At 33.6% G+C, this 13557-nt stretch overlaps 1 protein-coding gene across 1 annotated transcript; it reads right to left on the bottom strand.

Moving 5' to 3' along the window:
• Positions 1–1319: 1319 nt before the first annotated feature.
• Positions 1320–12495, bottom strand: LOC120354845 (synaptojanin-1-like). Its single transcript, XM_039442763.1, has 10 exons — positions 12082–12495; positions 10288–10374; positions 8675–8939; positions 7628–7792; positions 6426–6570; positions 4063–4230; positions 3210–3367; positions 2673–2778; positions 1987–2136; positions 1320–1514 (listed from the first exon to the last, which is right to left on the bottom strand). Exons 1-10 carry the CDS (start codon positions 12206–12208, stop codon positions 1335–1337), a joined length of 1551 nt encoding a protein of 516 aa, XP_039298697.1. The 5' UTR covers positions 12209–12495; the 3' UTR covers positions 1320–1334.
• Positions 12496–13557: the final 1062 nt, after the last annotated feature.

The following is a 13557-nucleotide window of genomic DNA, read 5'->3' as shown; positions in this document are numbered from 1 at the left end:
CAGAAACCAGTTCCAGTTCCAAAATCCTGCCCCACAGTCGAAGCGTGGTAAATGTCCGACCTGGTACAGTTCCAACCTATTCCAACTATCTGAGCTCTCATTGGTCGATCATTGTAGCCTGCTTGCTACTCTGCGCATGTGCTGATAGTTTGTTTCTTTACCATAGAATTATGATGATTGATAACCATTCATTAAATGAATTTTTCTCTATGTAATGGAATAAATTAAATGCACACTTTTCTAGACGGTAAGTTTGTAAAACAGCCTTTCTTCATTCACGCAGCTAGTAAACGACACATTTTAGTGTAAATCAACTTTATATGTACCCGCCAAAAGCTTGAACCAACGATTTTGAAATGGCGTTCCATGGGAACATTTTACACTAGTCACGTGATGGAACAATTTACTGTACACACAACATACACAAAATTCCCGATTCGGAATTTGCAAACTAGGTTATGTTTATAGAATGCACGTAGTAACTTCAGCACAAGCAGGTAATGTTTTCTATTTCCCAATAAATTATTCTTTCCCGTTAAACTATTATGACAAAAAATTGTGTACGTTACTTGGCTGTGAATGTCTCCTGCAGGGCTCGAATGAAACATCATTCCCGGCCTTGCAAACTGCCACTTCCTGTCCTTGTGACGTAAAATACTATTGCGATTTAAAAGTTTTCACAATGCAAATAACATTGAAAATTTTCGAATTTGAATCACTTTCCATATTTAGATCAAACAATCTGTATACTCTACTGTAAAAACAAATTCACCAATTCGATGTATTGCAATATTTGAAAAGAACATCTTTCAAATATAGTCTGAGCAAACCTGTCCAGTGACAGGACATGCATGACGAACATGTTTGTACCTATAGCCGCCTACATGCACATCATGCATGTTTTGACATCAGCCAGAGGTTTCTAACATTAAATAAACAAACAATAACAATAAATAAACCACTGGAAAATGACAAATTATAATGATATACAAAAAATCGAAGATACAAAAACTGAACTTGAACAATAGTGTTTCGCTGTGATGACACAACTGTCGTCAGTGGCCACCCTTACATTGCACAGCAGCAAGAAAACCTGTGAGACAATTGTGTGATAGAAAGAGCGAAAAGTATGGAATAGTGAGTTGCTGTGGAATATTCAAATGCAATAGTCATTACTGGTAGTCTGGTCCGATTAAGCCGTTCCAAATTAGTTGAAAGCGGTTATTACTGATACCAACGTGAACAGATAGAAGGATTAACAAATCGAAATTTATCTGAAAACTCTCAACACCAGACCTGAGCCAACCAGGTCACACGATATCATTATTTGTAGATTAAGCCGTGAGCAAATTCATACCATAAAAAATTGAAGGTGCCAGCAGACATCTAGCTTTGTCAGCTAGCTCAGCAGCATCCGCATTGCCGAGTAGAAGATCAATTGCTGCTTGCTTGTTCGTGTCTGGAAGAGTGTCTTGTAATTGACTTTCGGCAGCAGAATGTGCAACATCCATCACCTGTACAATAATTAAAGATAGAAATTAAGCCAAAGATACGCCCAAGATAAGTGGTTTCACAGCGTTTTCCTAACGTTTTAATTCAAATTTGGTACACAGGCTCAGCTGAGGTTGAAAATGTTGTTATGGAGTTTTGAAATAACGTAAAAACCGCCCGAAATCGGCGGTTTTATTTAGCTGGAAAGAGCCTTCAAGTCTTATAACGGGGGGAAGCAAGCTCAAATGAAGAATGTAGGCGAGCGAAACGAGTCTGCTGTTATAAATTCTGGATCCAGAGCCGTTGGCCCAGGGGCGGAGCCCCTGGCTAGATGGATAAGGCGAGCGAAGCAAGCCCTGCCAGCTAGTAATATACAGATACTTATAAATTATATTTGATCAAAATTTCTTATTTTGTTAATGAACTGAACCAAACAGATAAACCAGTCTAAAAAGAAATGATTTTCTTAAAAAAATATTATTATAATGTTTGTACCATGGTGTTTCCAGAGCCGGTAAAAAATCTGCTCAGTTCATTTAGATTGGCGGCCCAAAGCTGCTTAAATACTTGGCGGAAGCTACTGAGCATGTGATCTTTGTTCTGCAAATGGAGCACACCCAACACCTCCAGCTGCTTCTCAAGCATCTGTGAAAATATCAAACATGTTTTAAGAAAAAGTCACACTTGGATCCATCAAAAATTATTGTTGTGCGATAATTCAGGATAGAGCAGTTGAGGCAGCATCTTTACTATACACAAACTATTTAGTTGAATGCCTTCAACAGAACAAGTAATTGAGGCTCTGTATTTAATTGATAAGTAAACTAATAACCGAACCTCATCATATTGACATTTGACCAGGTGTCACACTCTAGCAAGCCCCATTTGGCCAGTATTACATCAGTTTCTTATCCAAGTCTTTACAAGTTATCACATAATTTTGTTTTGTGTATTTACGCAGCCCATATCAGAGTTTTTTTCGAAGAAATCTATCTCTATATTATAGTAGATTTTTTATATTCCAGTGCAATAATGCAATTATATTGTTAAAATACTCATGGAAATCTAACTAACCATAAAAGTAGCATATATTGACAATTAACTACTACTTGTACTATAAATTCAAGTTTGTAAAGGGAGGAATGAAAATTATAGCCAGCTACTGTACACAAAAATATTACCTCAAGTGCAAAAAATGATTGTACATTATTAGTACGGTCTAGACAATCAAGGTCGTTAGTTCTTATTGTGCCATGTTGAATACTCTTTGCTTCGTACGCTCTTTTCCTGAAAACAAGCGAAAATAGAGAATTTTTTACTTCTTTTACTAGAGATTTTTTACTTCAAAGTTGCAATAAATACTTTCAAGTGAATTAATATGAATGATTTAATAGCAAAATCAATATGAAAAAAGGGATAAAATTGTGAGTTTTATATTTTTTCATATTACAAAAATATGTACATTTGATTAAAGAATTATGAGGAAATAGAATAAAAGTGTGTATAAGCAAAAATATAAAATATATTTTTCGGGATGTCGAACTGAAACTGTTTTTTTTTTTTAGTTCAAAGCTGTTGCAATAGTTACTGATGAGAAAATTGATGACACGATTTGTTCATAAGTTTAAAAAAAAGACTTGGAAGTTATAAAAAAGAGAATTGAAAGTTAATTACAAATAGATCAACAGATTAAAAAATAAAAAATGGATTAAACTTACTCATCATCCCAATGTATGAAATAAAAGCTGTGAGCTTGCATATGCTCATCAACTTTGCTCTTTAACTTGTTCAGAGCTCCCTCCACCCTGCTTTCTTCGTCGTAGTCAAATGATACGAAAGGAATGTCTTCACATTCTGGCAACGAGCAGTGATGAGCCTAAAACAAACATTACAATATTCAAATGCATCACTCACATTCATACAGTAGTTTTCTGTGATTCAACTAATCTTACCATACAATTTACCGTCCAACCAGAATTTAAAAAAAAACAAAAGAAAAACATGAACACTACTGTATAATAAGACATTATAGGTACTAATAACGGACAATAAGAAACATTGAAGCCAGTTAAACACACATATCGATTATTGGACGTTGGATTTTTGCCGTCCTTATTATGAATTCCATCAGATTGAAGGGAACAAACATCATCGATGATTGATGATTGACATCATTGATTGACAAACATCATCTGTTTAATCTAATAGAATTTATAATAAGGACGACAAAAATCGATGTGTGTGTAGCTACTTGATAATAATTTATATTAAGACTTGAAACTAAAACTGTATTGGATCAAGAAAATAATCAAGGTGATTTACTGATAAACTTCAACAGCTAAAATTCATTATCGATAGGAATTTTTAGAAAAATATAATTGATCATTTAATGATCCAATCTAATTATTGCGATTTTTCAAATATATTTTACAGCTTGTATTTGTTTAAAAATAATGCATTTGATAATTGTTTAACCTGCTCATATATAAACATAATAACTAAGAATGTTCAATATAGAACAGAAAAAAGAAATGCATTTTTTACATTTTCAATCTTGGAAAAAATGATTACCTCAAATGCCTTGCTGAGTAGTGCTTCTCCTTCTTTACTAGGAGATTTGCTCAAAAGATTGACAAATATCAGATGACCGTATTTTCCTTTCAGATCCATCACATGTTTTTGATAAGGTATGATAGTAGGTATGAATTCCCTTGAAATCCTCACTTTTTCTGATCCAGCCTGGAAAATTCAATATTTTACTAAATAATCAACGTAGAACTCTACTGATCATTCCGTAAATAAGTTTTGTGGAGCAGTTTTTCGAAAATCGTTGGTCTGAGTAATTAATGAAATAATAAGTGTCATTAGAAAACGTGTTTGCGGATAGGAATGTGCAACAAGCCTTTTGGCTTCACAAAACTTGATGATAATCGAGGATATATTCTGTCTCAACCAAGACACAATCAAATTTAGGAGGAAGCATTAATGCAAACAATAAGATACATTTTTAGATTGAAAGGCGGCCGGCCACACAAGCCAAATGAACAAATTACAAATTTGACAACAAACCAAACACAGGTCAAGGTGAAATTATACACAAACCACATTAATGTGATGAAGCACAAAATGTAAAGAAAAACACTAAAATTTTCTAAAAATCCGATAATACAATTTAATAATCACCAAGTACTATATGATAATTGAAGTTCGAATTACTGAAATATACAATTGGACGATAAGTCATTTCAATAGTTGAAAGCAATTCTTTATTCTTTAAATAAAAATTTATGAAGGAAAATGAAAACTCATCTCTTCACAAGTGAAATTTTGTTGTATACCAAACATGATATATAGGAAACACGATACAGATAGGTGAAAACACTTAGAAGCTTACATTTTCTGGAAATTTTCGTTTGAAGCCAGCGAAAATTTCCAGAAAATAATGTAACTTTTTAGGTGTTCTCACTTATCTGTATCTTGTTTCCTGTTTAAATTAGTATTATAAAGCTGTAAAGTGTTTTCTGTTATGTGCTACAGATAAGATATGTATAATATGTATAGATAAATAAATAAAATAATTTATAAAATTGGAAAATGCTAAAGTTAAAAATAGAAAATGAATAGAAGATGAAAGGTTACTCATGCATTCGTGCACCTAGAATAAAAATATGAATGAGATGCTTGATAAAATGTTTAAAGTGCATGATGAAAACAACAGAGCTATACATACAACTAAAGCCAAATAACAGTGGACTGGAGAACCCACAACACAATAACACACTTGACTGACAACTTGCTATATTCACTTGAAATGAAACTCACCAATCAAGAAATACTCCATTGTTAATAATATTGGCTGGCACGAAAAGAAGAAAAGTCTTAAGATGATGATTATAAGAACAACTTATCCACTGCAAGATGTCAACAATAAAATGGTAGCGCAACCACAATAGCATTGAACGAACATTGATGTTAGTTATCGCGCACTGACTAACATGATAGCAGTCTGATTAGCAATAACTTGTGAGCACGCAACCAATATTTCAATATTTAATTAATGTAAATTATAATTGATGGCAATGTTTAATGATATTGCATTTATCAAGAACCAACTTTCAACTATCTAATTTACAGCGTGTTTCTAAAATAGACCGGCAAACTTTGTGAGTGGTTTTCTAGCATTAAAATAAAGGAAAATGTCAATGAACATGAGTCATAGAATGCGTTATTAATGAGACAATAATCGCGGAAGATTACAATCTTCAAATTCTTCATTTTATAAACTTGTTGCAGTCTCATGCGGATACTTGATGATCATTTCTTAATTTAAATAAGTTGAGAAATCGAATAAAACCAATTAGAATAAAATAAAACCATAGAGAAAAGACAGCTAAAGCTCTCTTTTCACTATGATAAAACGTACCCAACCCACATAAAACAGGCAAAAAATAGCAAATTTGAGAAATCTCAATGAATACCATATGTTCAATAGAATACCATAAAAATTCAATATTACATTGCTCTTAAAGATATATTATTTATTGCGTATGTAGGTTTTTCGCCTGTACTTGGGTAATGGGGGTGATTGATCAAGTAATCAAACGTCCATGCTGCTTAACGGCGGCATTCCAAGTAAGAATATTAATAAATTATTCTAGACGAAAGTCTAGAGACCACAAAACCTGAAACATCTATACTCTATAGAGTTGAGTTGTCCTATGGGGGACAACTAAATACTAAAATGTCATGCTATTAGTATGTAATGAAATGAGTTGTTTTACATTATTGAGAACAGCTTACCAACTTATTTTCCTGCGTAATACACGAGTATACAAGTATTTTTTTCAGTAGAATAGGTGAAAAAATCTCTTTAAATAATTCAAGTAGCTGTATGCTAATGTTGAGAGAATTTGAAACTATGATGCCTTTCATACCTTGATTCCAGGCTGCTCCCAGAATATGGGCACTGATCCCCGAATCTGGACATACGATGTGTAAGATTTTTTAAAGACAGTAATGTGTTCGGTCTCAACAAAAGTGGCTGCAAAGCCTTCGTCATTTAGCCCTCTAACACTGCATCTGAAAAGAAAATGTGAATAATCAAGTGTTGCAATAATAAAATAGACATGATTAGACAACAACAAACGAGAATATTCTTTATATATACGATATAATACAAATTCTATGTGTTGGTTACAATGTTTGCAAACAGTTCCTGGAACTTGCAAAATAGTTATTTGTGCAACTAGTGCGCAAAGTGACAGTTTGCTGCACCGAAAGAAACGTTTACGCCCGAGCCGTAGGCGAGGGCGGAATGGTTTCTTGAGTGCAGCAGAGGAACTTTGCGCACGTATTTCACATTAAGTTTTTCCTACAGTTACCATTGAATATGAAAAGTGGGTAATTATGGGTAAAATTGCCTGAAATGCATCAAATGTTTTTCTGTGTAATTTTATTATTGATAAAAACCTTAATTTATTGTCAAATTGAATAAAAATGTTGTCCTTGGTTATAATATATAATGAATAATAATTAGCGCGTTGTGCTTGGTTGCACCTCTGCTCACTATAGCAGCCACAGCAGTCACTGTTACCAACTTCATTTTGATTTTGCTGCACTGTTGCTCCATATAACCTACTAAGTATTTTGCGTTGCCATGTTGCAAATCTGGAGTGCAGAAAAATTTTTCCCGCACTAGAGCGGAAAAGTGATTCTTTGCGTTCTGTAATCAGTGCAGCAATGGCCACTTTTCAACATAACTGTAGGAAAACAAAATAGTTTCTTGCATAATATTCTTTTGAGCAAGAAATTAGAAGATTCATAGATGACTACAATAATTCTGTTACGTTTAGTCAACACTTTTCTCAGCAGTTGATCCTACAGAGTGAGGCATATGTATGGGATCACTAACCTTTATCTTTAGTATGAGACATGAGACCACTTAAAACTTTTCCTTTAGTATTGGAACACGAATACTTCACCTTTTGACGTACAACTAAATTTCAACCGCTTCTAAAGGGGAGACTTAAGGGTTGCAACTCACATATTTTAATGTAAACGCCCGTTTTAAAAGTCATTTAAAACGGCATCAAAGTCGTGAAAATCATGACAGACAAAAATGAAATGCTATACACACCTTGTACCTGCTCTTTCAAGGCATATGCGAGAGAAAATTATAGCACGCGCTTCTCTAGACCCCACAAACACTGTGCGAATCTGAACGGATCCACAAATCACTCTCAGTAGCCACACATCGCATTCGATGCCGGCCATGATAAAGGCAACATGCAGAGTTCGATTCCTAAAACATGGTCACATTCAAACCTGCATTATTATCTGAAATAACACTTGTAGCGTAGATTAATAAAGCACTACTTAAAAAGTGAATAGAAATTCGAGATACACTTGGGGAATTTTAGAAGATATGATCATAAATATGCACCACAACATGCACAATCAGATAATGGAGACGCATATTATTTCTAGACACCTTACTTTTAATTTTAGTAACAACTAGATAATAAGATACAATGAAAAGTTGTTTTATAGGAAGAATGTTTTTAATTCAAGGTTTCAGGCGCTGTTCCCACTACACATAAGCAGCCACGGTCATCAGACAAAACATAATATTTTTACATTAACACGATTTTGTTCTGCTGTCTTTAGTGAGCGTTACAAAATTTGAAACCTTGAGGTTAGAAACAAAAAAACAAAGTCTTGAAGTGTTGTCCTTGATGATTTGTGACACATAGAGGTGCGTACAGATATACGCACCGCGAACATGAGCAATTCACTTTTAATCAGCTGACTATATCTGTATTTTTACAGAAACGGTAAAATACAGATATAAAAAGCTTGGCATCAGCTGATTAAAAGTGAATTGCTCATGTTCGCGGCGCGTATATCTGTACGCACCTCAAGGCTACTATCGTGTACAGATTGAAAATATGCATGATCAGAGACACCCTTACGGACATGAATATGGTCACATTCAATATTCGAAATTTATCTGACACACGTTAAATATATGCTGAGTATTAAGGGGTACAATCAAGTAAAAGAGATCCAATTCGACACTCTGATATTGTAAAAACATTAAATAGGAGCTTGCAGCATGACTGGAATTTATCTATGTTGTGTAACAAACTAAATAATTGACATGAATGTATAGAATCTCACTGACCACATGAATCGGTTGTCCGGCTGGAAGACCTTTGCCTTCCTCTGGGCACACATCGTGATATCACGGGGTGGGTTATTGCCGGGCATCCATGAGAAATAGAACATTCCTGAGTTTAGAAACTTTCTCAAATCCGATATTTCCTCATTGTCAGCACACGGACCACGAAGAGGAATAAAGGTCGTTTGCGTGATGCGATAAATACTGGTAAAATCATCAGCTAGATCGCCCACAAATGCAATTCCGGTTACCATAATAAGGTATTGTCCTGCAACACAGATTTAAAATTACATTTTGTTAGGTTTAACAACGGAAGAGATGAGTTGCTCTTTTTTAATGGAATACGATCCCCAATCAAACCTCCTACCGTCCAATTATCCTTACGTAAAACAAATATTAAGCTTTTTCCAACATTTTCACTAATCCGTAAAAAATCATTGGGAAGAAATGAACTTAAATAAAAAGCCAAAATGACGAACTACCTGGTTTGAATAAAATGTTTAAGATAAAATACAAATTAATGACTATGATGATTAAGTTTTCGAATTGATGGTAAAATATATAGGCTAGGGTAAACCAGCCCACGTTAGAACAATCCCACGTTGGGACTTGGGACACTTCAAGTTGTGGGTAATTAGTGAGTGTTAGGTTGGCGACAACTGCGATGTTTTATCAGCTGTTTATAGCCTTAATTACAGACATAATAATTTCAGATGTAGCACCAGTCGTTATTATGAAAAAATTAGAAACATGTTTTTGTGACCTCAAAGTTTTTTGTTTTTTTTTTTTGAGAAGAGGAATTTTAATTTTTACTTTAAACATTCACCATTTAAGATAAGTCTCACAGATAGTATGTATTATTTTATGAATTTTTTGACATATAGAACATTATTGTATTCTTATTTTTAATCCAGTTATTTTGTCTAAAACAAAGCCATGACCATCTGCCCACCTTGGGACAGCCCACATTGAGACACTGCAATCATGATATATGCTCATATTATAACGATGAGCATTGCTTCTGAATATTATTTTACTCCATGTATCTTATTTTTATCAATGAAATAAATTATAAATAAATATTATATATGATTAAAGCCTGTAATGTAGCTTCAGAGGTAGCCATTTCAAACACACTTTGTGCACATGACTTTTGGTAATAGTTTTTACTAAAAAAAAATCAAATGATGTATTTATACTATTAATAATTATAATAAAATGTTATAAATTAACAAAAATAATAAATTGCTTATTTTTAATTCAATATCCCAACCTGGGCAAGGGATGTCCAATCGTGGGCCGGTCTTAAGCCCAGGTTGCTACACTCCCCAAAAAATTGTTTTTGCATTAAAAAAATCAATTGACGATCAATGCAGTTGCCATCCTCAAGGATAAAAGTGTAAGCAAATACAATAAATTTAAAAAATGTTGATTTTTTTATTTTTGTCAAAGTTATAGTTGTTTGAATTTTGGTGTAGCAACGTGGGCTGGTTTACCCTATATTATATTGATAAAAATACTAGGAATAGATTATCTTAAGAATTTATTAAAAGAGAATTATTAAAAAAAACGTACAATAATTTACTTTGAAATATTATACGAATTAATTAACTAACCTGAATTTGCAGTCAGGATTCCCAAAATTCCATAGGCGTCAAATAATTCATTCATTTCTTTTTTCTTCATGTCCTTCTCAGTTCGTTCTGAAAAAATAGAACAATAATATTAGCCTATTATCTAACTCTAATCTGATCATTTTTGGAACTCCGAATCTGCAAAAAACACAACATGATTAAGGTGGTGAAAGTAAATGATTCATGAGATTTTTGCTAAGATTCACATATGGAATGTATTTGATGGAATTAATAACCGCATCTGATAAAGAATTTCTTTATCTGTAGGTATTAAACTTCAATTCCAGAGATAAATTGGTATTTATGAAGCCCAAGTTGCGGTTGGAATGAGTGAGCAACCTAAATCGATATTCAACAAAGTAATGATTGAGAGCTCGACGAGAATCTGAGTGGCTGCTGCGTCAACTGTGCAAAGTTTAAACGTTCCCTAACAAAATATTTCGTACTAGTGAATCATTTATTTAGAGAAGTTGAAATGTCGTATCTTATTTGCTCTAAATCGGTTCAGAATTCAGGTAAGCTGATTTCATGTGTCGACTGTGAAGTGAATTTTCATCTAGGACAAGTGAAAATGACCAGACGATGCGGACTAAATAAAGAAAAACAAAGTTGGAGATGTAGCAGCTGTTCCTCTGCACGTCGCAAAAGTATGGACCACCTTAGTGAATCGGCAACAGGAAACAAGGAGTTGACTCTCCAAGAGCTCGCACGATTTCTAGAGGTAATTAAATCACAAGTCGATGAAGGAGAATATGACGAAAATGGAGTTGGAGCTTGGGAAATCAATTGAATCATGTTACCAGGCGATTAATGACATGAATAAGAAGTTCGATATGCTTTCAACAGAAGTAGCTAACCTCAGAAAAAAAGAAAATGCAGATCTAAAGGAGCGCATCGAGAATATGGAGGAATATTCAAGATCGAAGTACTATCAAGTACTTTATTCCTGGTCTGAAAATATCAATTTTTGACAAAGTTATACAATTTACCAAAAATAACACAACTGAAAGTTATTTCTGGTCCTTTATAGTAAATTGAACACTTTTCTGAGAAATTGAAATTTTTAGGATTTTTTATTTTATTCAATCAACAATAACTTAATATAATAATAAATAGTTTTATTTCCATTTTTGCATAATACAAATTTAGAAAAGTCAATGAATAGGCCTACCATGAAGAATTTATCCACAAAATTTCATTGATTTATCTCTTACCGAATTTGAAACGATGTCTCAAAAATTAACTTTAAGCCCTCATTATCTCAAAAAGTAACTATCGAAAAAAAATCCTGAGAAAACTTTTTTAATTTTGATAGTATACAAATCGAAAAATATCACCATTATTTTTTTAGCCTTTGCACAGCCTCAATAAATGTTCCACTATAAACTTGAAGCACAAACACGTCCTTCGGTAGGCAATAAATATTATATAGCTTCGATAACGCATGCTCCTGGCTGCGCTAATTGCGAAAATAATATAATGATAACGGTTTTTTTCTTAATAGGTGAATTGATTGCATTTCAATGTCACTAGTGTGAAATGTGAATGTGAAATTCAAGTCATAAAGCCATCTTACTATAGGTACATACACGCCTACTTCAAACAAGTTTAACGATTCTATTTGAGTTAGAATACTCGAGTTTTTTCAGAATAAACTATTCAAACTGTAAGATGACTGATATTGTATATAAGCTAATTGTAATATTATAAACGATTAATGGTACGTTATAAAACGTTTTCGGTTTGTACTCTACTTAATCATAATAGGCTACTCACCGAGAAGGATTATAGCTTGAGACCCTAGAAGTAAACCAGGTTCCACATTCTGCTTCTCAAGTAGAATGCTATAGGGCTGACCAGGAATATTCTTTTCTAAAACTCTAAGATCCTTTTCCAAAGCCATTTTTGTAATGGAACCTGAAGTGATGTGCCTTGATGCAATAATTATAAATTACAAAACTATTTTTGCCATTATTGATTGCAATGCTTCTTATTGAATACCTATTTAGGTAATAACGAATAGAATAAAACTACACATGTAGAACTTATGCCTTCACGACGATAATTGGTAGGTACTTTTAAAATAATTACTTGAAATTAGAAGCAGAAAACAGAAATTCAGATTAGATATTAGATTAGAACACGTTCAACGACCACGTTCACATTGAAAGTTGTAATAATTCTATCACATTCTAACCAAACTTTTTTGGCAACGCTTTCTTTCCGGTTTCCGGGCAAGGTGTACCAGCTTCAATGCTTTCCATTTAACAATAATATTCTCGAATTATTGTAAAAAAATCGAATTTACTCAAAAAATTATCATAGATATACTCTTTTTATTTTTATCTGCGATTTATCAACTCAAGTAGCCAAAAAACTTTCAAAAACAATTTATCGAGATTACCCTGACGGATTAATTAATATTTCAAAAAGTTGAAATTGCTCGATTGAAAAGTAGTCATATTATCGGTTCCTTGAAGAGTTTAGTAGGTGAATTATTTTTTTAATTGCTTGTTGTGTTGATGAATTAGCTCAATTTATTGAATGGTTGCTACTATAGTGAGGTCCACGTTATAATGACAGTATTTGATCAACTTTGATTTTGCTATTCCAGTCCATTATTCGACAAAGCAGATAGCTCTATCCTTTTCTAGGTGCACAACTATGCCAATTATGTTTTTCACAGTGTGGAAATATAATCAATTAATGCAGAGAATCGGCATCGCTATTCTTCTATCTTCATCCACTGCCATTATAACGTGGACCTCACTATACAAACCTCACCTGGAACCCTACCATACAATAGAAGAACCAATGTTCAATAAATACCACCTACACCAATGTTACTTTTTTGAAAGAGGGCAATAGCAGTCAGCAATACTGAATTCTGAATTGATATATTTAATGAAAAACCAGTCAAATCACTCATTCTTTCTTGAACACATTACGATCATGTCTACAGTTTACAGTAGGTACCGGTACATCGGATCTACCGTATGGTACCTGAAAACAATTAGATTACATTGGATCCAGGACCTTGACCTGGGGGTGCCTGATTGCTGGGTGGTCGTCTTCATACTTGATACTTACATGATACCATAGGAATCCCCTCCCCCTACCGTTCGACACCACATGGATCTGCGCCAGCATTGGATGTTATCCATCTTTCAGTTTGGGTGACTGGAGATAAGCAACCAAGTCTAGAAGATTTATAGAAAAGAGTGTTTACAAACACACTGTTGGTAGAAGTTG

This window comes from Nilaparvata lugens, chromosome X, assembly GCF_014356525.2.
Source record: "Nilaparvata lugens isolate BPH chromosome X, ASM1435652v1, whole genome shotgun sequence".
In the NCBI taxonomy this organism is placed as follows: Eukaryota; Metazoa; Arthropoda; class Insecta; order Hemiptera; family Delphacidae; genus Nilaparvata; species Nilaparvata lugens.
This window is presented reverse-complemented; position numbering and strand designations above follow the sequence as displayed.